The sequence below is a fragment of the Crocodylus siamensis genome, chromosome 6 (genome assembly GCF_052110815.1).
Source record: "Crocodylus siamensis isolate JL-2025a chromosome 6, ASM5211081v1, whole genome shotgun sequence".
Classification (NCBI taxonomy): domain Eukaryota; kingdom Metazoa; phylum Chordata; order Crocodylia; family Crocodylidae; genus Crocodylus; species Crocodylus siamensis.
Genome location: NC_143400.1, coordinates 37972321 through 37997253, shown reverse-complemented (window position 1 = coordinate 37997253; position 24933 = coordinate 37972321). Strand labels below are relative to the sequence as shown.

At 42.3% G+C, this 24933-nt stretch overlaps 2 protein-coding genes across 8 annotated transcripts in view; one reads left to right on the top strand and one right to left on the bottom strand.

Moving 5' to 3' along the window:
- The window catches only part of SLC25A37 (solute carrier family 25 member 37), a 56336-nt gene extending 50214 nt beyond the window's left edge, over positions 1–6122 (bottom strand). Inside the window, exons 1-2 of one of the 2 annotated variants that reach the window (XM_090053469.1) lie at positions 5628–6122; positions 4504–4629 (exon numbers count right to left, since the gene is read on the bottom strand). The gene's annotated coding sequence lies outside the window, so the exon portion shown is untranslated. The other variant, XM_090053470.1, reaches the window with a different exon arrangement.
- A 51-nt stretch (positions 6123–6173) lies between these two features.
- On the top strand, positions 6174–23069 carry ENTPD4 (ectonucleoside triphosphate diphosphohydrolase 4). Of its 6 annotated transcripts, XM_090055278.1 has the most exons (15): positions 6174–6295; positions 7609–7686; positions 7970–8079; positions 8551–8678; positions 8903–9100; positions 10758–10963; positions 11712–11862; positions 11950–12053; positions 12845–12904; positions 13175–13329; positions 14578–14744; positions 15843–16167; positions 16919–17004; positions 17720–17881; positions 18238–23068. In XM_090055278.1, exons 4-15 carry the CDS (start codon positions 8671–8673, stop codon positions 18464–18466), a joined length of 1851 nt encoding a protein of 616 aa, XP_089911404.1. In that variant the 5' UTR covers positions 6174–6295; positions 7609–7686; positions 7970–8079; positions 8551–8670; the 3' UTR covers positions 18467–23068. The 6 variants fall into 6 exon arrangements, with proteins under 6 accessions (XP_089911404.1, XP_089911403.1, XP_089911400.1 ...); XM_090055277.1 differs by lacking the exon at positions 8551–8678 and having other exon boundaries at positions 13175–13305; positions 18238–23069; XM_090055274.1 differs by lacking the exon at positions 8551–8678 and having other exon boundaries at positions 18238–23069.
- The last annotated feature ends 1864 nt before the right edge of the window (positions 23070–24933 follow it).

Sequence of the window (24933 nt, the reverse complement as noted above, 5' to 3'; positions counted from 1 at the left end):
AAGGTATATCAAAGGCACTGGTTAGGACCTGTTGTGCAACCTTAGGCAAATCACTTCATTTCTCTGGGCTTGTGATTTCCTTCCCACTCTTTGTCTCCTCTATTTAGATGGCAAGTTCTTTGGAGCCGGCATTGCCACTTATTACATGTATATACAGCATATAGTACAATGGCCCCCTGATCTTGACTAGTACCTGCAGCCCCTATGGTAATAAAATCTCATGGTATTCAGACGTGCTAAATATCTTCTATTTTCACTGAAACCCAAGTTCAGTTTCCACTTACACTGTTGTAAATCCAGAATGATGGAACGCTCAGTTACAAGTGGGAGAACAGTAGTTGGCCTACAATATATGATAACTTCCTCAAGCCAAATTAAGGCACATTTTGATGTGGTGAAGCTAGGATCTGATATTTTGCGACAAAGCTTGCCTATTTCTGAATCGAAATAAAATCAGAATGCTTTATCTGGACCCCTACCTGTTTTGGGCTTGCAAACTCAAAATCCAGACTCCTAAGCCCATCTCGGTGTTGTTTCAGTTAGTTTCTAAATATATACAAGTAGGGGAAAAAAAGATGGTTTGAGCCAACATTACAGTTCTGTAATGGGCGTAGGTGGCAAACAACCTTGGCCATTCCTTCTAGTGCCACAGCTTTTGTTCTAGCAAAGATTTATGGTAAAGGTCATCAGAAAGTTGCTAGCATCTGTTTTGTTGTCATCTGGTACCTGCTAGAAGGTTAATTTATCACTGATGACTTCAGGGCCTAGGGAGAAATGACAGACAGACAAAGCCCCTGGGGATGCTGGGAAGAAGACCACCCAGACCACCCTAGCTGTAATACCTAATCTAGGAAAACACTGCTAATGAAGAATGTATCCTTCCTTCCAGCATGGATCAGAGGAGAGAAAAGTTATCTTGATAACCTGAGGCTACCTGATTAACCTCAGACCCCTTTTTCCTGTGTGCATACCAAAAGTGAGGTTCAAAAATCACACTTGCAGATCCAGAGGAAGCCCCCTTAACTGCTCTGCCAAAATGCCCCACAAAATGCTGGTGCTGGAGGGAAACACAGGCCAAATAGCCAAGAGAGCATGCTAGATCAAGGCAATCAAAAAGAAACAGGGGCCAGTGCTAAGTACACAGGTGCTTAAATAAACCTACTGTAGTTTCTTCTTGAAAGGACCCTACACTGTGGGCTTCACATAGCCAGGAGGACATGTGCTTGTTGAACGCATACAAGCACCTTCAGACTACAGCGCGTGTTGATTCCCTGTTGAAAAGATATTATCCAGATGACTGATCTGGAGGAATTTCATACACGAAGTTTAACAAAGCCTGTACGTGCTAAATCCTTCTGGTGAAATACTGCCTTACAAAGCCATATATCAACCCACCACTGCTTCGCACCTGTCAGTGCTGCATATAACAAGCTACAGTGCCTTCTATGAGGAAGATGCTGTGTGTAGCTACAATACAGCACGTTGCTCTGTCATGCTTCAAGCAACAGATTCAGGGAAATGTTGTAAAGTTCTTTGTGACAACCTGGCTTCAAACAGGCCACCTCTACTTTTGTATACAGTCCATGGTAAATATTTGCCATTGCTCCATAAGTAAAGGCATAGCTGCTACCACCTGATGTTTAAGTTGGTTGTGTACAAACTAGAGAAAGGATTCAACTCCAGGTTACTGGTTCAATCCTGCCCATGCCAGTAGCACCAATATTGTTACCATTTGGTGTTTGTCCAGCAGTCCATAAAATGTGGTGGGTCTCAGTCTATTTCCTTTTGGATAGGTGTCTAAATTAATATAAATAACACCCAAGTCTGATGTAGCGCACTTCATCAATGGATCTCCATGTTATTTTCAGTGGAAGGTAAATACAGTTATCCCCGTTTTACAAATGGGCAAACTGAGGCTCAATTAGGGAGAGTGGCTTGTAACCTGGCAGGTTTAATGTTGAGCAAACGGAAGTAAGGAATGCTGACAGGAATTAATTCAAGTGTGTAAGAGAGTTTGCCATACTGTTTCCAAGAGGGTTAAAGTGTCGAGATGTCATGTTTACAGACACCACAGAAAAAACACAAGGAGGTCACTGTGTCACTCTCTAGCCTAGGGAAGGTAACAAAGCAGCTGAATACACAGACCTACTCCAGACAGTGATGCAAATGGGTAAGAATGGAAACACTGTTTGACTGAAAACATCATCCCCCCCCCCGCAAAAAAAACTTTCGCTATTCTGAAACCGCTAGTATCGGACTAGTTTGTGTTGACTACATTTTAAAACTCAATTAGTGTTCTCATTACAGAATCATAGAAAATGAGGGTTGGAAGGGACCTCAGGAGGTCATCTAGTGCAACCCTTTGCTCAAAGCAGGCCCAGCCTCAACTAGATAATCCTACTCAAGGGTTTGTCTAGCTGGGTCTTAAAAACCATCAAGGATGGAGATGCCACAGCCTCTCTGGGTAACCTGTTCCAGTGCTTTACTATCTGCCTCATGAGAAAGTTCTTCCTAATAAGTAACCTAAACCTCCCTTGCTGCAACTTGAGACCATTGCTCCTTCTTCTGTCACCTGCCACCACTGAGAACAGTCCAGCTCCATCCCCACCATAGTCTTCTCTTCTGCAGACTAAATAAGTCCAGTTCCCTCAGCCTCTCCTCAGAAGTTATGTGTCCCAGCTCCCTCACCATTTTTGTTGCCTGCTGCTGGACTCTCTCCAATTTGTCTACATTCTTTCTGTAGCAGAGGGGCCAAAACTGGACACAGTACTGTAGATGTGGCCTCACTGGTGCTGCATAGAGGGGAAGAATCATTTACCTTGATCTGCTGGCAATGCTCCTACTAATGCAGCTCTGTATGCCATTAGCTTTTTTTGCAACAAGGGCACACTGTTGGCTCATACTCAGCTTATTGTCCTTTGTAACCCCCAGGTCCTTTTCTGCAGAGCTGCTGCTTAGCCAGTCAATCCCCAGCCTGTACCAATGCATGTGAATGTTCCAACTTAAGTGCATGACTTTACACTTCTCCTTATTGAACCTCATGACCATGTCCAGATGAGCATGGCCGTGCGGTATGTGGCGCAGCAGACCCGTCTGTGGCACCACACACCTCACATTCAGGTGTTCTCCATGTTGCAAGATAGCAGTGCAGGGGTGGCGAGTGGGTTTGACACCAGGAGAGGGTCTGGCTCCTGGCCAGCTGGCAGGATTGCTATGACTGCAACCTGAGAAGCCCCCCGGACCCCAGGTAAGGCTGCTGAGGCCAGCACAGTTGCTGTACCAGCCTCCCCTACCTCACACAGGGAACCTGCTGTATGCCACAGGGCACGTGACATAGGTTCCCCAGGGACAAGTAGCAGCGGCACAAGGCATACCACTGCTTCTTGTCCCTGGGTGAAAAAATATCCCTGCTCATGCGGATGCCACCCATGAGATTTCTTTTGGTTCAGTCTCCCAATTTGTCAAGGTCTCTCTGAATCCTAGCCCTACCCTCCAGAGTATCCATTACTCCTCCTAGCATGGTGTCATCTGCAAACTTTCTGAGGGTGCACTCCATCCTATCTTCCAGGTCATTGATGAAAATATTGAACAAAGCCAACCTCAGGACCAACCCCGGGGCACTCCACTTGACACCAGCTGCCAACTAGACATCTGAGCCCAATTATTCAGCCAGTTTTGTACCCACTTTTCAGTCCATTCATCCAACCTGTACTTTCTTAGCTTGCCTGCTCCTTCTATAGTGCCTTCCATCTGAGAAACTCAAAGTGCTCTGGGAACATTCATTAATCAAATTTTACAAATTGCAATGTAGAATAGAATGTGGCAAAACAGGAACACTTTTGGTTTTGTAGTTCAATGGGTTTGTAACTGGACTGACACCCCAGCAGATTATAGGTTAGGCTTCTGGATAGATCTAGTATAAATACCAGCACCCCGTCCATATTGGAAAGCCCACTGCTCCTACCGCTATTCAGCCTCTCTCAACAGAGGTGCAATAGTGGGAGATAAAACAGAAGTCTCGTGTAGATTCTAATATAGTCCTCCATGCTTAGCTGAAAAATCTATCTCCAGGGCTCATTTCACAGTGAGTCCTCCAGCAAAAAACAGAGTATGTAAATGCAGAGTCCCATTGAATTTGGCAGTTGAAGAGCGAAAAGATTTTTGCATGAGATCTAAGCTCAGAGTAAAATTACTCCAGGCCTCGAGTTGAGCATACGCATGCTTGTCCCACTGTGACTTGCTTTATAACTGTTCTTAGAAACCATATTCTATAATTCCCGTTAGGAATTACCTATTATATTCTCCATGTCAGCGATACAGTGCCCAAGACACGTTTCATACAAAACTGACCTCGGATATTTCCTTGTAAAAATAAGCCAAAGGCAACTCCATTTAATCTTAAATGAAATGTACAAAACCTTTAGTTGTCTGCTAATTAGCAGGCTCCCCAACTTATACCTTCTGGCATTCCCAGTTAATAGATATGAAGAAAAACAGAAATACCTTATCAAATGCAGTCCAGCCAGGGGTGTAAACATTATGCGGTTATCAGGTCCAGCACGCACAAAAGGTCCAGTGTTGATAGAAAGACTCAAAGACAGCACTGACCCAGGAAATGTGGTCAAACACCTGAAATATTGAAATTGCATGGTTGAAAAGCTAACATTACTGCTAATCTTTGTCTTTAATAATTTCTTCCTTGGTTCCATTTTAATGGTCTCTCCAACTGCGGAATAGAACAGAATTGCACCCACTGACATTTACATGGGTGCCTTCTGCATGTTAGTTAGGTTAATGTGTATACTTCAGGTGGATTGGCAGATAAAGACTGAGGAATAAAACGTTGTAGCGTGGTACTTGGGAGAACAACGTCTTTGTTAAGTTGCATTTGAATTTGTAACTGAAAGGTTCTCCTGGTATGTTAGTCAAAACAATCTAGAGTCTGAGCTTCAAAACTTTGGGTCTAATCCTACAAGTACTTCCATATACAAGCATCTCAAGCATAGAAATGTTGTCAGGATATGGTCTGAACAGCGTACACAACAAAATCCTCTGAAGCCAGTATGTTATTGAGTTTGATGGGGCTAGAATTTCACTTATATTGCTTTCATAATATGCAACATTGTCCATATGAAAGTCGCAAGAGGGGCCTGACCTTTTCGTAAAGTTTGTGCGTGGCACTGCCATCTCGATACACACACACACGTTTGCATGTGTATGTGTATGTATATGTATATGTAAACACATAAACACTGCAAACCATATATACATACACATATACAAATCAATGTGCATGTATACGTATAGAGTGTATATACACACACACACACACACACACACTGAAGATCATTTATATATAAACAGTGTAACATTCATATATATTTATACATGTATATATGTATACATGTATCTTCAAAAGCTGGGACTTGAAAAAAAAAACACCCAACAGCCAAATATTTGCGATACTATTGGTTCACTTACAAAATCGTTTCCAGCCTCTCTCTCGGTGGAGAAAAGCATGAAAAATAAATTCAAGGGGACTCCAAAGGCTCAGAAAACAAACAAGCAAACAAAAATAAAAGAAACCCATCACTGATGATTTTAAAAGAAACCAGCTGCAGACTTACTGAGCCCTCATCCGCCCACATCTCCGGGCAGCAACCACTGTTTCGGTGGACTCATTTGAGGGCTGGTAGCCAGCATGCCCTGCTCAGTGACCCCCCGCTTGTTATGAACCTCTGACCGGCACTTCCAGGCCTGTCAGCCTCAGCTGTCCCAGGGAATGAAAAGCTGTGCCCGTACTGGCCTCCCTGATTAAAGGAAGGCTTAGCTGTTCCCTCGGTGGCTCTAGGCCCACACAACAGGCCTAATGCGATTAGTGCGCAGGACCTCTGTTGAGCACGCAGCCAGAGTGGTGCAGAGCAGGGAGCCGCCGCAGAGGCAGTTCCAATGCACGGGGCTTGGCAGTGCTAGGGGGATGGCAGCCACCGGTGACCTGCCTGAACGGAGCTGCACCTGCGTGGCCTCCACTGGGGCCCCTAGGCCACACCATGCCCTCGCCCTCGCCCCTGCTCTGCCAGCGCCAGCCCACCACACACACGCTGTACTGTGCCTCCTCTGCCTCAGCCACGCCCCAATTCTAGCCCACAACCGCCTCGCCCACCACAGCGTGCGGTGTTCTCCTTCCGGCGTGTTTACGTTACATCCGGCTGAAGACCCGGAAGTGGGAATGTTGAGGTGTCGCTATGCGCTCGGGTGGCGTCGGTCCCGGGCCGAGCCGGGCCAGGACCCGTAGGTGAGCGCGGACCCCGGGGCAGCAGCCGCCGCCTCCCTCTCCCGGCCGGCGTGGTGCTGGGCTCGGACTCCTGGGTTCCCTGCGGGGCTTTGAACGTGAGCCCACGTGGCTTCCCCCGCCATGCCCCGGCCCCGGCCCTGGCAGGTCAGCAGGGAAGGCAGCGGGGCTGTGCCTGGGAGCGGTGCCTGGCCCAGGCAGTCCTGGGCGGCCCGCAGAGCTCTTCGGTCGGGGGCGACGGGGAGTAAGTTGGGGCTAATGGGCTGAGTTAGGTTTTTGGTTGTAGCCTTGATGGTCGAAGGACACAGGCAGGCAGGCAAGAGTCCTTGGGTAGATGTGGACTTTTTTATTCGATCAAGGGAGTGTCTGGATAAAAGTTAGGGTGCAGTCACCCATCTTCAGGCAGAGGGAGTCACATAACTCACAGGCTACGTGAGTTACATGCTCCTCTGACCTGCCTGTGAGCGGCATCCCCTCCTTCTGTGGAAGGAATGGTAAAACACATTCAAATTGGTGCCCGTGGTCTCTGCCGTGGGTTCTGCCAGCTTTGAGAAATAGATGGTCCCCAAGTCCTGTGCCGTGGGATGCTGTGTTGAAAGCAGATGGAGAAGGAAGAGGATGAGTAGTTTTTTCCAGTTGCTGTTGCTCAGTGGCTTTGGGGTATCACAGGTACCTTTGCATGGCCAAGACAGGTGAGATGGTAACTACGTAAATGAAGTGTTGGAAGTGGTTAGAGGTTCGGGGCGGTGCTAGTTGGTGCAATGTCTTTTGATGGCTTTGGTTTTTTGAGCCCAAGAGGGGGAAACCTAATATGGGTATGAGCAGGTTAAAATACCACAGTTCCTTGCTCCAGAGTCTCTTGGAGCTTGAAGGTATTTGGATTTACAAATTCTTCTTGGTGGCTGAATTGGAAAAAGAGGCCTGGAAGGGACCTTGAGAGGTCATTTAGTCCAACCCTTGCTCAAAGCAGGAACTTTATTGTCCTGTGTCTAAACCTCTCAGCTGGGTGTCTGTTTAACCAGCACTTAAACCTCTACTGAAAGGGGTTCAACCCCCTGGAACCTGGTAATCAGGTAGTCTGGTAATTGGGTCACCTGGTCCAGGGCTTAACAACTCCTCTAGCTAGAAAGTTTTTTTTTCTGACATTTAATTTTCTTTGTTGCAGTTTAAGGTCATTACTTCTTGTCCTGTCCCCTTCCTTGTCCTTGTCCATGTCCATGTAATGATGGCTGAGGTCAAGTTGGACATGTGTGGCTATAAACAGGAGTTAAAAATTCAAGTTGATTTATTAAATGAGTGTAAATTTATCATTTCAGAAACTTGAACTCTAGGTATGTCTAATGCTGTACCCCCGCTCCAAAGAAGAAAACCCCAAAACCTGGAAGTTATTTGAGGTATAGCCTCTGATTACTTGTTCTTCTACCAATTTTTGTGGCTTCAAAAATAATATTTAAAAGTTAATGTCTGCTATGTGGATGTAAAACTATACAAACAGGCAAAATGATATAAAAGATGCTGTCAAAGGCACAAAAGAGTATATTCTCTTCCTGGTGTAAGTAGTGTTTGTAATGGGATTAATAATAAAGATTTTGCTGATGGGCAGTTTGCTTTTATTAAAGTGTTAACCAAGGTATCCAGATCAAATTCCAGTTTTGCCTCCCTAAATTCTCCCTGCAGTTATAACTTGATTCGCAGTCGTTCGGCACCCCTTCTGAGTTTTTCATGTGGTGTTGCTGTGCAGTGTTACAGCTGCTGTGTTCCATCCCAGAGACAGCTACATTTCCATGGTAAGTGTTCCTTGCCCATAATTTGTACAGTATGTGTTTCTGGCTCTTGATCCTTCAGGGACATCAGTGTGGGCATACCTTCCAGCCCTGCAGATCCTGGGGGATGATTGGAGAGTAAAGTTTCTAAAAGCTCTTTGGGATCAATTGTGAAGAAATCTTCAAGCAAAAAGTGTTGCTCATACACAAAGCCTATGGAGACGGCAGTTTATTTGAATGTTGATGTTATTATAACAGTTCCAAATTAATGTAGTCAAAACTTACTTGTTTGGGAGGCTACCACTGCTGCTGGAGAAATGCTACTGCCAAAGATTTGCTGTGGAAAATGAGCTCATCTTGCAGATGCATTGCAAGGCGTGCATGAAGGCCAGTTCAATAAATATCTGGCCATATTTGGGCTCTTGCAAAGAAAACTACAAGACTGGTCTCTGACAGGATTGTCCCTTTAATATCTCTAGCATCTTTGTCGCACAGGAATGGAGGAACAGTGGCTCTGCCGAGGATCTATGTGCCTTATAAAACTGGCATATCTGGCTGATATTGGAACACCAGTAAATTCTGCTTTCTGTCTGTCCTGATTTGGATTTTCCCAACATGGGGAGGTGAGAATCGGAACAAATCGTCCAATAACAAATCAAGTAGAGGTATAGTTTGAGCCCAGGGTCCAAGAAATCTTAAACTCACCCTGGAATTAGAAAATTTAGTGCTTCTAACTGGAGATGAAATGAACCTCTTGTTTTTTTTCCGTATTTTTTCATTGAGGACAATACCAACCATCTCATGGGTGGATTAATTAATTTAGCTAATATTTCTCTCTGTGTTTCAGGATCAGCATCTCATGCTTGTTTCCTGCTTCCTGGCACTTCAGCATCTCCCCAGTGGGATGTCCTCGCATACTGAACACCACTTTACGGCAGATTGTTGTTATTGGTATACTCGCTGCTGCTGTCTCCTTGCTGTATTACTCCCTTGTTGTTATCCGGAATAAATATGGGCGTGCATACCGGGATAAGAAGTTTCACAGGTGAGAACTGAGCGTAGTCATGAGGGCAGGAGAGGAACGTGATCTAGAGACCCCACATTTATTTCAGTATATTGGATGAAGGTTGGGTTTGTTGGACCATAAGTAGCAGCTTGGAAAAACAGATGAGAGATTTAAGATCTTCCCAACTGAAAGCATCTTGTAAGAATTATCACTAAAACTTACTAATATGAGGTGACCTGTCACACATAGAGAGTAAGAGTGATAACTTATAAGTTGTCTTATAAGCAAGATTTCTGAGTTCTGTTTTTGGGCATGGGTAGACACTAGGGGCTGTGCGAACAGCTGTTCTGTTTCCGTTTTGGATTCTGTCATTTTGGAGGACAGTAACTTGTTTCGGATCATTGTTCTATTTTGATTCAACCAAATCTGTTTCAGCATTTGAATTCTGATTTGGAGATTTGGATCAGCTGCGGAGAGACGGGTACAACTGGATGGCTGCAGGTGCTCCTGTGGCTCCTCCAGCTGTGCCTGCTTCTCCTTAGGTGGGGGAGCTGCGGAAGAAGCCCTCATGGCTGACCTGCCCGGCCCCATCCCCTGCCAGCCACCAGCCTCCTGGCACTTAAAAAAAAATAAAATAAAAAAAAGCCCCACATTCACCTGCCACAGCAGCAGCAATGAGGGCCTCTGAGGGCTTGTGGCAGAGGTCCCCCATGGGGCAGCAAGGATCACCCCTCGCCCCGCTTGGCACCCGCGCTGCAGCTGTCACATTGTGCAGGTGCATCGCGGCTTGGCAGGATACTGTGCACCGTTTGGGCGGCTCCAGCAGTCAGTGGGAACCCAGCACCTCTCAGCCTCAGTGGTCCCAGCTCCCAGATAATGCACAGCGCCCTTCCGAGCCGTGCTGCACCCGTTCCATTGGACAGTTACCGCATGGGTGCCAGGTGGGGGATGCAATCCCTGTTGCCCTCCACTGCTTTGTGCTGCATGGGGGGGCTCTGCCGTGAGCCCTCAGAGGCCCGGGTTACTGTTGCTACAGCCGGTGAGTGCAGGCGTCTTTTTTGCTAAAGTGCTGGAAGGCCGGGGGTTTCTCCCATGGCTCCTCTGGCTATGCCTGCCTCTGCCTTGGTGGGAGGGAGCCAGGGGAGAAGCCTCCATGGCTGCCTTGCCTGGCTCCATCCCCCAGCCTCCTGGCACTTAAAAAGGAGGTCTGTGGGGCTATGCCAGACTATAGTCTCGGGGGCATTTCCAAAACGTTTCAGATGGTTTTGTTTAGTTTCTGAGATGGTTTGGAGTGTTTCTTTTTGGATTCGGTGTTTTGGGCGCTGAAAAGGAAACAAAATGCCTCCCGAAGTTTCGCACGGCCCTAGTAGGCAAACTGCTGACTGACAGTTAAAAGGAGAGAACAAGGGTTTAATGTTCAACAGGTGAGTAGTAACTGCCTATGCATCTGCTATGCTGTGGTAAATGAAAGCTAATTCATACCATCTTACCCACTTTTAATGAGTGCAGTGTAACAGTGTCCACATCAGCAGTTATTGAGGACCATCTGACATATCCCCCTGCATGTTATGTTAAATAATTGCTGCTTGAATTTTGAGCCACATTGTTTGCATGCGTAGGTCTCAGTTATTCAGAATTTGTATGTGTCTGTAAACAAAGCTTTAATCACAAAATAACACAGACATTTTTTTCCTAGGTATCTTGCTCGAGTAACAGATACTGAAGCTACTGATATCAGTAACCCCAATCTGAACTATGGCATTGTGGTAGACTGTGGCAGCAGCGGATCTAGAATTTTTGTGTACTGTTGGCCAAGACACAATGGCAACCCTCATGATTTGCTGGATATCAAACAAATGAGGGACAAAGACAGAAAACCAGTGGTTATGAAAATTAAACCAGGTATTGGAACAAAAACATCTGAGATTCAGTCACGGTTCTCCTGCCAGCTGTCTACCCAACTCAATTCATATTAAGGATTCATTTGCTTGGATATTAAGGTTTCACTTTTCAAAAGAGGTCTGATCTGGTTTTTCCTAGATTTTGGTGTTCTGTAGACGCAGCAAATATATGTACTTGAATAATTTGTCTTATTTAACAGGATAGTCCTTCTTAGTAGCCCAAAATAGCTTAATATAGCAATTTTGGGCCTCCTTAGTAGGCCCAAAATAGCAATTTTTTGTTGAAACATTGCTGCAAAGACCAAGTTGTTGGTGCTTTTTTTTTTTTTTGAGGTGTCAATATGAATACCATGTTTCAGTTGTGTTAAGGTATTATGGCAGTGGTTTTAGATGAGCAAAGAGGGCCATTAACTACAAAATAGACTGTAAACTGTAACTGTTTCCTGTTACAGTTCCAAATATGTGTTTACTTTTTGCTTTGTAAATATCTTAAATGTAAGATACAAATGGGTAACTAAATATTTTTGCTTAGTGCTAAAATTTTTTGCTGTCGATTTACTTAAAATTGTTACTGATTGAATCCACTTATTACAGAACTGTTGGTAATTGCAGATTGCTGACTTTATGTAACGAATTGGTTCTAGAGCATAGTTTAAAACCTTAAAGCATCTAGTTGGCTTTTAACTAGTCAGAAACCAACGTTTCGCCTTACACTTAGCAGTTGCCTACTTATTCATCTATTTCTCTAGGCATTTCAGAGTTTGCTAACTCTCCGGAAAAAGTCAGTGATTATATTTCTCCGCTTCTGAGCTTTGCTGCAGAACACGTACCCCGGGCAAAACACAAAGAGACTCCTCTCTATATCCTCTGTACAGCAGGAATGAGAATCCTGCCAGAGAGGTGACTGGCTATCTTATTTCTTAAAAACTTGAACCTACATACTTAAGTGCACTAAGCATTTTAACCACGGTTCTTTTTTTTTTCCAGTCAGCAGAAGGCAATACTAGAAGATCTGCTCACTGATATTCCTGTGCGTTTTGATTTTCTGTTTTCAGACTCACACGCAGAAGTTATTTCTGGGAAACAGGAAGGTGGGTTAACGCTCTTGGAAAAAATGAAACTTCAAAATTTTTGTTCTCTTCCACTGCAGTTTTTGACATACTTTTCTTACTGCTTTTTCACATACTTGTTTGGTTAAGCTGTTTTAAACTGCATGCAATTTTTTGTTGTTCTTATCTGACCAAAAAAAGAATTCTACTCTAGTTTGTTTCCTAAAATTACTAAAAATGATGTGTCCTGATTTCGCAGTGAAACGTAGGTTCATTTTTGGTTGTTTCCGACAAGCTGAGACCTGAAGACTTCAAAGTGGGGCTCTTTTTTTTTCTTTAACGGGGATGGATTATATTGTTTCCTTACAGAGGATGAATAGTTCCCAAATATCTTACTTCTGGATGGCAGATGATTTTCAAACCATATTGGAGGGGAGGAGGGGGGGAATCTTAGTAAAAGCTTATAGAATCAAATATCCTGGATAATAATACTTAAACTAGTGGGTCACGATTTTATCAGAATAGCTTAAATGTTTTAAGGGAAAATATTTGGGTTAATTTGGCAGGAATGTGTTTCTGCACATCACATAGTTGATACAATGTGTTGAGTTTGTTTTTCTTTTTGTTTGTTTTTTTAAAGAAGTGATGGTTATAAAGATGACTGAGAGAAGTTTAATTTTTTTTTAAATAAGGTACAGCCAAGTGGCATAAACATCTATAAGTTAGTCTGCAAGGTGCAGATCTACCCTGCTTTCTGCTTGTCTTTAGACTAAAATAACTAAGTACTTTTCCTCCAGTAAACGTTCTGAACACCATCCTTTTTCTGCTTTTAGGTGTATATGCATGGATTGGTATCAATTTTGTCCTTGGACGATTTGAGCATATCGATGATGGTAAGTGCTGTAACACTGTCATAAAAAAGCCAGTAAGAATTGTGAACACTAGAGCCAGGGGGGTAGTGTGCTCCTTGCAGATGCCTAGTTCACACATTGAAATGCAGCAGTTATGCATTTCAGAAGCATCATGATGCTTTGAGTGCAAATAAATTCTAATTGACAAACAAGGCAGTTGGATGGCACTGGCTTTTTCTGCAGTGTGGTACTGCTTAAGAAATATCCTGGATTCATTTCTTAATAGTGCCACTTCTCTATTTTGTTTCATAGAGGATGATGCAGTTGTAGAAGTGCATATCCCTGGCAGTGAAAACAAGGAAGCCATCATTCGTAAGAGGACAGTGGGTATTCTCGATATGGGTGGAGTGTCGACCCAGATAGCGTACGAAGTTCCTAAAACTGTAAGCTTTGCCTCTTCACAGCAGGTTATTATCTGTACAACTTTCCTTCTTTTCCTTTTGTTTAATTTATGATTTTAACCCGTTTCCATTTGTGGTCTTGTTTTTGTTTTGTTTTGTTTTTGAGTCGTATGATTCATTACATCCCATCCAAAGCAAGTGGGAGAGAAGACAGGTGAACATAATTCCTTCCTCAGCTAAGCAACTCATTCATCTTTGCCTTTTTTCATTTAGAGGGTTGATTTCTAACAGTACAGCTTCAACTTTTGGCAAGTGTGGCAGAATATTCATTTGTCCTAGTATATAATCCTAGTTGGATTTTTTTTTTCCCTCCCTTCCCCACCCCTGCTAAGCAGATCAGCGTACATGAGTTGAGATCCTGAAAGCTGTGTAATTCCTTCATAAGAACCTAGGGTTGTGTACATTATTTTTTTTTCTGTGCACTGTATAGTATATTTCTTCTAGAAAGAAAACTGTGTGCAAGTTTGAGGTGGAATCATATGGCTTTACCTGAATCTCAGTCTATTGATTTAACAACAAAAACATTTGCCCTATAATCAGGCGAATTCCTCATTGACTTCAATGGGAATCTCCTATTATAAGGATTGGATAAGTCTTGGGCATTGGCTAACAATGCTGTGTTTTAATGAAAATTATGTATCTTCTTGTTGACAAGTTTTATTAACACATGCTTCTTCAATTGGAGAGTACAACTAACTGCTAGTGGAGTTTAAAAAATAACCAAGTGTTGAGATTCAGAGCAATTTGTCCTCTTTAGTAAATGTGACTGATACAGAAAGGGTTGCAAATAATTGGTTACCAGTGTGTAATTCTAGAAGGTGGAATTACCTGTCATTGCAGTTAAACATTAGACCTAAAAACATTCTTTGGATGCCCTGATTTTCCTTCTGCCCTCCTGAAAGAGGCACAACAGAACTGTTTTGTAAAATTCCTTCTTTAATTTGCTTGTGTAGTGGAGAAGGCAACTAACATGCATGATGCTGAAGAGCCTGCTGCTGTTTCTTGTTTACACCACTCAGCAGAAGCCCCACACACAATTATGCACTCCTTCCTGGCACCTTCTACCAGTGACTTCTCAAAATGCTTTAGAAACTGGGTCGTGTGGTGAGAGCTTAATGAGTGGCTGAATCCAGGGTTGTGAAAAGCTTTGAGGATCTGCAATCTGAAGAGATGCCTAATGCTCATAGGCTTATGAATACCTCCAGGTGATATTGCAGATCTCTCTTTAATCTCTTCTCACTTGGGTTGTTGCAGGAGGAAGTAGCCAAAAACTTACTCGCGGAATTTAACTTGGGATGTGATGCTCATCAGACTGAGCATGTCTACAGAGTCTATGTTGCGACGTTCCTTGGCTTTGGTGGAAATGCTGCACGACAGAGATATGAGGACAGCATATTTACCAACACAGTCTTCAGAAACAAGTAATATGTAGCTGGGTTTTTTCTACACCCCCTGATTTTATAAATGTTGAACTGTTGTCCCAGAAATTCCAGCAAAATGTAGACTCCTAGGAGGTGCGCTCAGAATAGCTGAGCTGTAGACTGTTGCAGACGCAATTTTTAGTTGTTTCATAATATTTGTAATAGAACTGTGAAGAACTGAAACAGGATTTTTACTTTTATAGGGGCTTGAGATGCATAGGGTTCTAAGATTGACAAGCTCAAGAGGACTTCTCTGCTTTCAGCTCTGAGGTTCAGCTTTACTCATAGTGTTGCTGTGTTCTAGGAAGCAGAATCAAATTCTAAATTATTTAAATAGCTGCCAAGATAGCTGGTAAAGGAATTTTAGTTTTGCAGCTTCAGGGTGGCTTAGGGAGCTCAAATGCTCCCATGTGAAACTCACTCCTTCACTGAGTTGAGCACTGTGCTCTAACTTGCTTCTATGTTACCTGCAGGTGTCGGCAGGTAAGTTCTTTTTCTGGTAATTGTCACAACAGCGTGATGGGCTTCTAATGTGGTGCCATGCTTCTGTGACAGTCATGCTTGAGCCTGAAAGTTTTTTCTCTTGACTATGTCTTGATCTATGCTTAACTTCATTATAGTACTCTTTAAAAAGACGTTTTAGTGGTGGCTATATAACTTGTAGCAGATGAGTGGGGATTTCTCCCCACCCTTAGTTAGAAATGCTTTGCATCTGATAGCCAAATTGTACCTCACCTTTAGTTACAGCTCTTGGGGTTTGTATAGCTTCAGTGTCAAATAAGGCCTGCTGTGCATGATTTTTATGGCTGTTTCAAGGACTTAATCTAAAATCTGGAGATAATACAAAATGTGCAGTTGCTTGGATTCAGGTGTTCTGCATTTCCAGGCCAAATAGTTTGGATAGGTTGAGTGTGGCATGCCTGTTGTGGTACATGCCACATGATCTCTGAATGAAATATAACATGTTGAAGCGTGCTCAGACAAAAGTGATTTGGTTTATTCACTTTAACTGCTCTGATGCTGAAACTTTGTTCTGAGTAACATTTTGAATATGCCTTACTTGTGGTTGTTATAACTATGTTCCATCTCATTTTGTAGGCTTCTGGGCAAACAGACGAGTATGACTTCTGAGTCGCCCCACCTGGATCCTTGCCTGCCTCTAGATGCTGAGGATAAAATCCAGCAGAATGGGCAGACGCTGTATTTGCGAGGGACAGGAAATTTTAATCTGTGTCGAGAAATTATTCAGCCTTTCATGAATAAGACCAATGAAACTCAGACTTCTTTAAATGGTGTCTATCAGCCTGCTGTGCACTTTCAGAACAGTGAATTCTATGGCTTCTCTGAGTTCTATTACTGTACTGAGGATGTCTTACGCATGGGAGGAGACTACAGTGCTCCAAGATTCATTAAAGCTGCAAAGGTAAAGCACTTTTGGGGCGGAATCTTGTTTCCTAGCTTTGAAATGGCCAGTAATCTGAAAACATAACTGTTTTAGATGCTTTGGGGTTTCCTTTTAAAAACTATTAACCTAGACACTACTGTTAAGTGACTCCAGGGTAAATGGGATCCATCCTAAAATGAGTAGAGCGTCTGAGGCACTATAGGGACATAGAAATAGAATTCTTATACTTGAAAGTACACATATTCTTGTTCTGTTGGGTGGCTTGCTTGTTTTTTAAGAGAGGATTTAATTATGCTGGGAGTGGGGCATAAAAATGAATGCCTGTTTTGATAGGGTAAAAACTTAGCAGATGCTGCGATTTTTCCATTAGGTGAGATTTCTATCAGTCATGTGCATTTTACAAAACAAGGTAAAACTGGACAATACACTAGAAAGTACTAGGTAATTGTGCTCCGTCAAGGGGTGGAATAACTGTCTTCAGAAATAAATTGTAGGATTGAAAAGTTCGACGTGGAGATGACAGATAATTTTAACCAATAGCACAGCTTAGTTTTTAGATTGTGTTAAAAAAAATAAGAAAGAGCTTTGCCTACTGCACCATGCACTACTCCCTGACATGTTCTTATCAGCCATTTCTCTCCTTATTTCTCTGTGTTAAATTTTACAGCCATATTTATCATTTGGAAATGAGCTTCTCCATTGACCAAGTGTCTTGCATAATGTAATAGGTAAATGAAATTTTAAAAAATCTGTTTTTACCCTTCCCCAGGATTATTGTGCCACTAAGTGGTCTGTCCTACGAGAACGTTTTGACCGTGGTCTTTATGCATCACATGCTGATCTTCATAGATTGAAGTAAGTATTCATGTTTGCACAGTGCAAGTCGTTTATGCAGAGTTGCCAGAGAAGGGTCATGTTCAAGTGACTCATTTTTAAAAAGGAGTTGGATATCTGAATGTAAGCCATACTGAACCTTAAGTATTGCATCAGATATAAAAATGACTGCAAACCAAGGCTATTTTGGAGATGGAATCCCACAAACCAGCTTTCTGTGCATTTTGGTGGGGGAGGGGGTTTGCTATATCTAAAATCTTTTAATGGAAAGTGAGTTTTTTTTCAGATGTCACTGCTTAACAAGACAGATATAGTTATCTCCATGTTTATGGCTTAAGGGTAGTCTCCTGATTCAGGCAGGTAATTAATCAAATACCTTTAGTTCTGTTTAGGTTCCACTGAGCACTGATGGCTTTCCTTTTTACTAAAACATATTTCAATGAGAGCCAGAATCATTTACATTCATTATAATTATGGGTCAGAGGAAAGGAGGAAGTTTTAAATAAGATCCTACTAGTCTGTTGCACATAAACCCTTAGTTTTCTCAATCCCTGTCTTGAAATGCACATTCTTATGGCCAGTGACTTGCATTCCTGTGTTCCTGCAGTAAAAGGTAAGCCCCTCAATGTAGGAACCTGAATTTGCTGGGCTAATTATGATGTGTGGCCTTATAGGACTGTGTGGGGAAAAAGTGTGAGAAATCAAATAGCTAGTTACTTTTTCCTGTCTTCTGTAGGTATCAGTGTTTTAAATCTGCCTGGATGTATGAAGTCTTTCACAGTGGCTTCTCTTTTCCTGTGAACTACAGCAATTTAAAAACTGCTCTGCAGGTGTATGATAAGGAGGTGCAATGGACATTAGGAGCCATTCTTTACCGAACAAGGTTTTTACCTCTGAGGTACTGCTTATTTCTGTACTTGTCCCGTTGTGTAGTTTGAGTGGAATGGGCATTATATGATTTTAGAAGACAATTTTGCTGTCAAAGCAAATAGCCAGATAGGGGCTAAAATTTTTGGTTCAAGTTCAGCATACTAGAGCACAAGGTCAGGGTGCTTATTTTTAAAACTGCAGCCTATCCAGTTAATGACTGAAACCCAAATGTGAGCAATCCAGCTGGATGGATCAACAGCATAACTAAGTGATGGCTGTTCAGGGTAGCCACCTTCAGTTGCTGCAGTAAGGTCAAGAGGCTATCTTTTTGTCTCATTAAAGGATAAAAATCCCATTTTCCCCTCCCCTCCCTCTTTTTCTCAGGGACATCCAACAAGAGACCTTCCGAGGAAATCACTCCCACTGGAGGAGCTTCTCCTTTGTTTACAATCACTATTTATTCTTCGCCTGTTTCCTGGTTGTGCTGCTGTCTATCCTGCTCTACCTACTGAGGCTGAGACGGATTCACAGGAGAATGCTGCGCAATGGCTCATCTGCTTCCCTCTGGATTGAAGAAGGCCTCCCACCACAGAAGATACCAGGAGCCTTATGAGATGGTGCAATGAAGAGCCTCCTATCAGACTACTTAAAGAAAAAAGCCATTTTAGCCTCAGGGTTTCTCTGTTTTGTCTCTAAGAAACCATTCGAGAAACAGATCTCCTAACGGTGAATTCAGCAAGAGAGTTTTTGAAAGGGACTTAACTGCTGGAAAGGAGGAATCAACTTGGCTTAGTTTGACTAGAGAGCATCTGCCAAAAATACTTTTAAAAATTTTTAATTTTAAAAGTAAATGCACTTTCATGTTAAGTGAGAGGAGTGAAGACTTAATGCCAGTAAATGGACAGAGGCAGCTTAAGCTATATGTATGGTAACAGAATGATTGTGGGTTCCTATTTCAGTAAGACTGTGAAATATTGCTAGTTAGAATGAATGGAGATTATATACACTTTCTTTGTTCAGGTCCATGATTGATATTTCACCAGGCTTCCAAATTCCAAGCCTCTTCAGTAAAGGAAAAGGAAGGATAGGGTCTTTTAAAAGCAGTAACAAAGTGACCTGCTAAAACAACAGCTTTTCACACTTTATATTTTGAAGTACTTCAATGGAAGAAAAAGCCGTTGTGACTAATGCTGTGTTTCTGCAGATCACCAGTAAATTCATTGTTCCGTGTGTCCTTGACAATCTTCTTAACGTCTTGGAACCTGTAATCTTGAAGTGACAGAAGTCACTGCTTGTAGCCTTTCACTTGACAGTCTTTTGGTCATGGTCCAGAAATCTCCCCAAAACTCTTAAGGTAGAAGAAGCTGGAAACATGTCCAGACTTCAGCTACTAGTAGAGCAAACACATGCACATTGTCTTTTGTTGTTTTTTCTGGGTTTTCGTACTTGTTAATTTATATTTTATTTAAAAAAAAAATGGTAGTTTTACTTGAAAGCCAACTTGTTCCTGATTAAAAGTGGCATTTATATGAATTTTGGGTGGATGAAAAGTTTATTATACCGACTAAAGACTGCTGGCCATTGTTGGCATAATCCTCATCAGACATGTGCCACAGTCATTCTAAATCGTGTGATACTGGACATAAGCTCTCTTTTCAAACCTTCCCTACAGACTTCTAAGGAAATAGTTTTGGTCCTTCTTAAACTGAAGGGAAAAATCTCTCTGGATTTCTTGGCTTCCTTTTGGATGACCTTTTTATTTTTTGCTTGTTCCTGTTATTCCCGCTTTCCTCTGAACAGATTCTGGTAATCATGTTTTGCCTATGCTAATGGTACATGTTCATTTTATACAGTTACCATGTGTCGTTCTCCACTTGAGATGCTAGTATATTTCATTAACGAGCAAAGGGATTGTCTGTATGAGCCAGGAAGAGTAACATCAGGGTTAATGTGGAAATTTTAGAAATCACAATAGCTTATTTTATAGGCCTGTTGTCAGGCATTACTAATTTTGGCAAAGTCTCTGATTTTTCATGTCTTTGAGTTAAAGATGCAAAATACTTGAGTTAAGGGCAGCTGCTGCCATGTGTGCATTTTATAACATCCTTGCTTCTTGAAAGGCAGCCTCTTGGCATGTTCTTTTAAAGCTTAATTTTTTTTTTAAACAAACATTAGCTTTTCAGCCTAACGGCTTTCCAAAGAATAACGACCTAATGCAGTAAGAGTATTGTAACAGCTTAAATACTAAATAATCTGGCTGCTTTAAAGGAAGAATTGTTTCGTGATGGCAATGAGGTGGATCATTACTGTGACCTCATATAACCAGCACAATCATATAAACTTCTACAAACGCAGCTCCGCTTTGTGCAGTGGGACTACTTCAGTCTTGATTCTGTAAATGGGGATAAAACCTGGCATGCGTAAGCATTCTATGGAAAATCTTGTATAGAGCTGCTACAACTTGGAGTATAAAAATGGCAATAAATGGGCAAAAAAAGGGCCAGCATTCCTTAACATGGGCATTAAGGAAACTGTTAGAAACAAAAGGACACCATTCAAAAATTGGAAGGTGTGCCCAAATGAGGAAAGTAGGAAAGTACACAAACTCTAGCAATTTGTATGTAAATCCACAGTAGGGTGGGTCAAAACACAAATGAAGGAGTGTTTTTCTAGGCTCTTCCACAGATCAAAAAATGGTTAAAGACAGGACTATTTCAGCTTGGTGTGTATTTTTCAACATAATCAAAACGATCTGGAAAAAGAGGGCATACATAATGCACTGGCGAGATTTGTGGATGATACAAGGCTATTCCGCATAGTCAAATCCAAAGCTAATGATGAAGAGTTATGGAAAGATCTCATAAAACTGACTGAGTGGACAGTGAAGTGGCACATGAAATTCAGCGTTGCTAAGTGAAAATAATGCAGCTGTGAAAAAGTAAAACTATACATACACAATGATGGGCTCTGAATTAGCCATTGTCACATAAGACAGAGATATTTGAAACAGTGTGGGTAGACGTAAAAAAAGATTGGCTTAAAATGCAGCAGTCCAAAAAGACGCATGAAATGTTATGAATTATTAGGAGAGGAGTTGAAAACAAGACAGAAACATCATTATGCTCTGTGATTCTGATCGCCCCATCTCAAAAGAGTTATTGCAAAACTAGAAAAAGTACAGAAAAGGGCAACAAAAAGGAGCACAGGTGCTTGTTCTCAGGAGAAACTAAGAAAGCTATTACTATTCAGCTTGGAGAAGAGAAAGCCGCGGGCGAATGTAATGGAGGTCTGTAAAGTAATGAACGGAGTGGAAAAAGTGGATAGGGGAACCGTTATTCATAGCATCTCAGAAAACATGAATGAAGGGACATCCAGTGAAATGATCAGACAGTGCATTTAAACCCTAAAAGGAGTAGCATTGGCCTATGCAATACACAATCAGCTTGTGGAACTCATGGCCACAGGAAGTGGTGGAGGCCAATTGGAAAACCAGTTTGTATCGTCCAGTGCTAACTCTATTGTATTGGACAGCTAGGGAGGATGTTTAAAAGAAATCCCTGCACACGTGATGGGATGACTGCTGGTATGGTAAAGGAGTCTTCAGCTGAATCCCTGGTAAGAACAAATACCATAGAAAAATGGAATAGCTACTTTCCACGAGAGAAAAGTGTGTATTTAACTGATTGGAGAAGCTGGTGTCTTTGGTATTCTGGTATTTTTGTGTCTGCCAGCTAAATGAATGTATAAAATATCATGCCTCCCTGGTTGCAAGAGGTTTAATCGTTCAGTTTTGCTGTCTGGAACACCGCTATGAATTTATAGCACTCATTAACTGATAATACTTATCAGAAAACTGACACACATGATTATTGCAAAGCATGTGCTTCCTGCTCTTGAGATGCCTAGAACTGAGCAAGCACAGAGTCGTTTATGCTCTGAGCAAGCACTGAGTCGCTGATAAAGCACTCCCTCCGGATGCGGATAGGGATTAGTAGTAAAGTGGAGAAAGAAATTGTCGCTGTGCCTGTGGAGGATCTGATTCATGTGGAAAATGGCAAACTGCTCACGGCAGAATGAACAGTGTCTCAAGCCCAATATGCAATAAATAACTACTCAAAAGATGATTTTCACTTGTGAAAAAAACCTGTATATGTTGTGAAAAGATAGTCTCTGACTTAAACTTAACAGAGTGAACTTTAAAAATGAGCCATAAGTACTCCGCCCAAGGTTACACAATACATCATTTCAGTAAGAAGGGAAAGTTGAGAGTTCTTGGCTCACAGTACATAAAAAAGATGGGACTTTCCAGCTTTTATATACGTGACTTGTAGTTCAAGCCACTATTTCCGGTTATGCTGCTTCAGCACCATTGGTTGTACCATTGTGATAGTGCTCAAGGGCTCTAGTTAGGTGTTGTGCAGTGTGGTTCTGGATGCTTAATACACAGCAGGGGAATGATAGTAAACTTGATTGCTATAAATCAAGTTTCAAGGACAGTTGACAAATGGTGGGCATACTCAAATTAGGCATAGGTAGAGAGGTCAGATAAAGGACGTTGGCTTACATGCTTGTATCAAAAAGAATGTGACAACTGACGTTTCGAATTCTTGTTCAAAAATGTGTATGAAAGGACAATGCTGTGTAGGTGTTGGGAGTGAGCTTACTTCACAATCTACAGGTCCCCTAATTCAGCTCTTGGACAGAAGACGGCTTGATTAAAAAGTTGAACAAATGCTGGATTGCAACATGTTTCAATGAATTGGATGGAAGATGCTGGTGCTCAGCATCTTTGAAAATCAGATGCATTAAGGATTGTTACCGTCCTGTTTCTTGTGCCGTGTAGGACTAGACATAGGTTTGTGTTATAACAGCTATAAAAGTGAACACGGTGAAGATCAAAAAAACTTTAGATTTGCCAAATTATTTCTGGGCCATGTGCTCTTTTTTTACTACATCCATTATTTTCTCTTCATTGACAAAATCTGTAAAACTTGTGTTACTAGCTGGAAGAATTTGGAGTGTGCTACTTTTAAGCGTGGAATTCGTTTAGTAACGAATTCCACGTAGCAATAAGAGCATGGGAGACTACCGCTGTATTAAACTGTGTGGCATGCAGCTTCATTGGGTGTATGGTTTTTCTTTTTTTCCAGCAAGCAAAGCATTGCCCTGTTTGCTCAAAACTTATATGGGCTTAGAAAGTGCAGAGAGAGAGCAGGGTGGCTGGGTCCAGTCAGGTTCTGTCTGGCCGCAGGGGACAGTGACTTGAGTAATTTAGAAAAGGATGCAACTGTGGGAGAGGGAGCAGCTGTATTCTGGAAGGAGTGTGTCTCAGTCTGGAAAGTTTTCTCTCCCCATTGTGTGACTTAGTGAATTCCCAAGCTGAGGCACTTCATGCAAGAGTCTGGGTGAGGGAGAACAAATTGGTTTTTTTGCTGCAGAGCCAATAGATATGCTCTTTTTTCTTACTCTTCCTGTTAATATTTGTTTGAAGCACATTCTGCTGGATGTTGCAGGAGGACGCTTCCAATTTTGGGCCTGCAGTGAGAAGTCTGGTAAAGGGAGCCAAACAGGAACTTAATTTAACACCTACCTAGAAGCAAACTGCTATTGCAGACAGAGGAACAGATGCATAAGGATTCCAATTCTGGACCAGCATTACAGGTCTGGACCCTAGAAAAATAAATTGGGTTTGATTAAGGCTTGCTCCTATGGAGCTTTCTATAGGTTTGGGATTAAACAGAGAAAATGCATGCAGAGGCTCTGACCCTAAAATCAGATCTTTGTGAGCTGACTTTGAAACTCCATGGAACCCTCTGCAGATCAGACTGCCTTAGGACAACAGATTTGGTTTTGCTAGGGCTTGAACTCTGTTGTCTTTGGTCCTTGCAGTGCCAGGAGTTATTCTGTACGTTCCTTAAAATGTGCTCCTTTTCCATTTTTATACTATTTGTAAAAAGTTTATGTGGTCAGTGAGACCTTTATCTTTTCTGGAACATAGCAGCATTCCTTTATCCCAAACTAATTTCAAGAGTTTCCTTCTGTAATAACAGCTTACATATATGTTTTGCATGTTGGTCTTTGTTGTAGTACCAATGACGGATGTGTGCTTTAAATGGTTTATCCCAAATGGCATAGGCCCATAGGCCAGATTTTCACAGATACTCAGGTAAGCATCAAAGTGCACGGATAGATCTACTACAGAGCTCTGCAGCTTGAGCTAGTCTGAAAAGAGCTGCTGAACCCTGACGTTTCTTGCAACTCTTGCCCTGGTTTTAGTGCCTAAATGGGAGAGCGGAGTGCTTGCAAATCTAGCCCTGAGCTTTTTTCAAAAAAAATCTGGCCATGTGATCCCCATAGTCTTTTTTTTATTAGAACATCATTTTTATTTCTGTTTTATACTGTGCATGTTGTGTCCCTCCCTCTGGGAGAGAGAGAGACAAAAACAACGAGTTTGTGCAGATCCAGAAAGCCAGGCAATAAAAGGAAAGAGAACCTGCCTAATCTCTCTGCTCCCTCCATTCCTCCCAAACAACCTGTAATGCTCCCTCCAAACTAGCCCTGAGCAATAATTCCTGAGTGAAACACAACACCGTTAAGAGACTTACCCATGTCAGTTTTCACTTGATTCCTAAGCTTGTGATCAGATGGCCCAGTGACAAAGGCAGTGTTTATCTGTTTGTATGTGTTTCAGCATTAACAAGGTTTGCTTTCTTTCTCCTGCTCCCCCATTCACCCTTTCCTTTCCCCAGGTCCATTAAGGATGGGGAAGGCATGCAAGAAGAACACAAAGAAGAGGCTGGGGCATTGCTCTTTGACCTTCACTGGTGACCTGGCTGGGCAGGTGAGTGACACTTCAGCTTTTGACTTCATGGCCACTTAAGTGTATCACTCATCTCTTCTTTAGGAAGCTGGACTAGAGAAAAATGCACTGAGCAAACAAGGGGTACAGAAAGGGGCAGCTAAATGTGTCTCCTTAAAGGCAGAAGTGCTTGGAAGACTAAAGTGTTTCCATCTGAAATGCAACCTATGGAGTGGGAAAGCCCACAGCTTTTAGAACAGCACCATCCATTTTACTTCCTC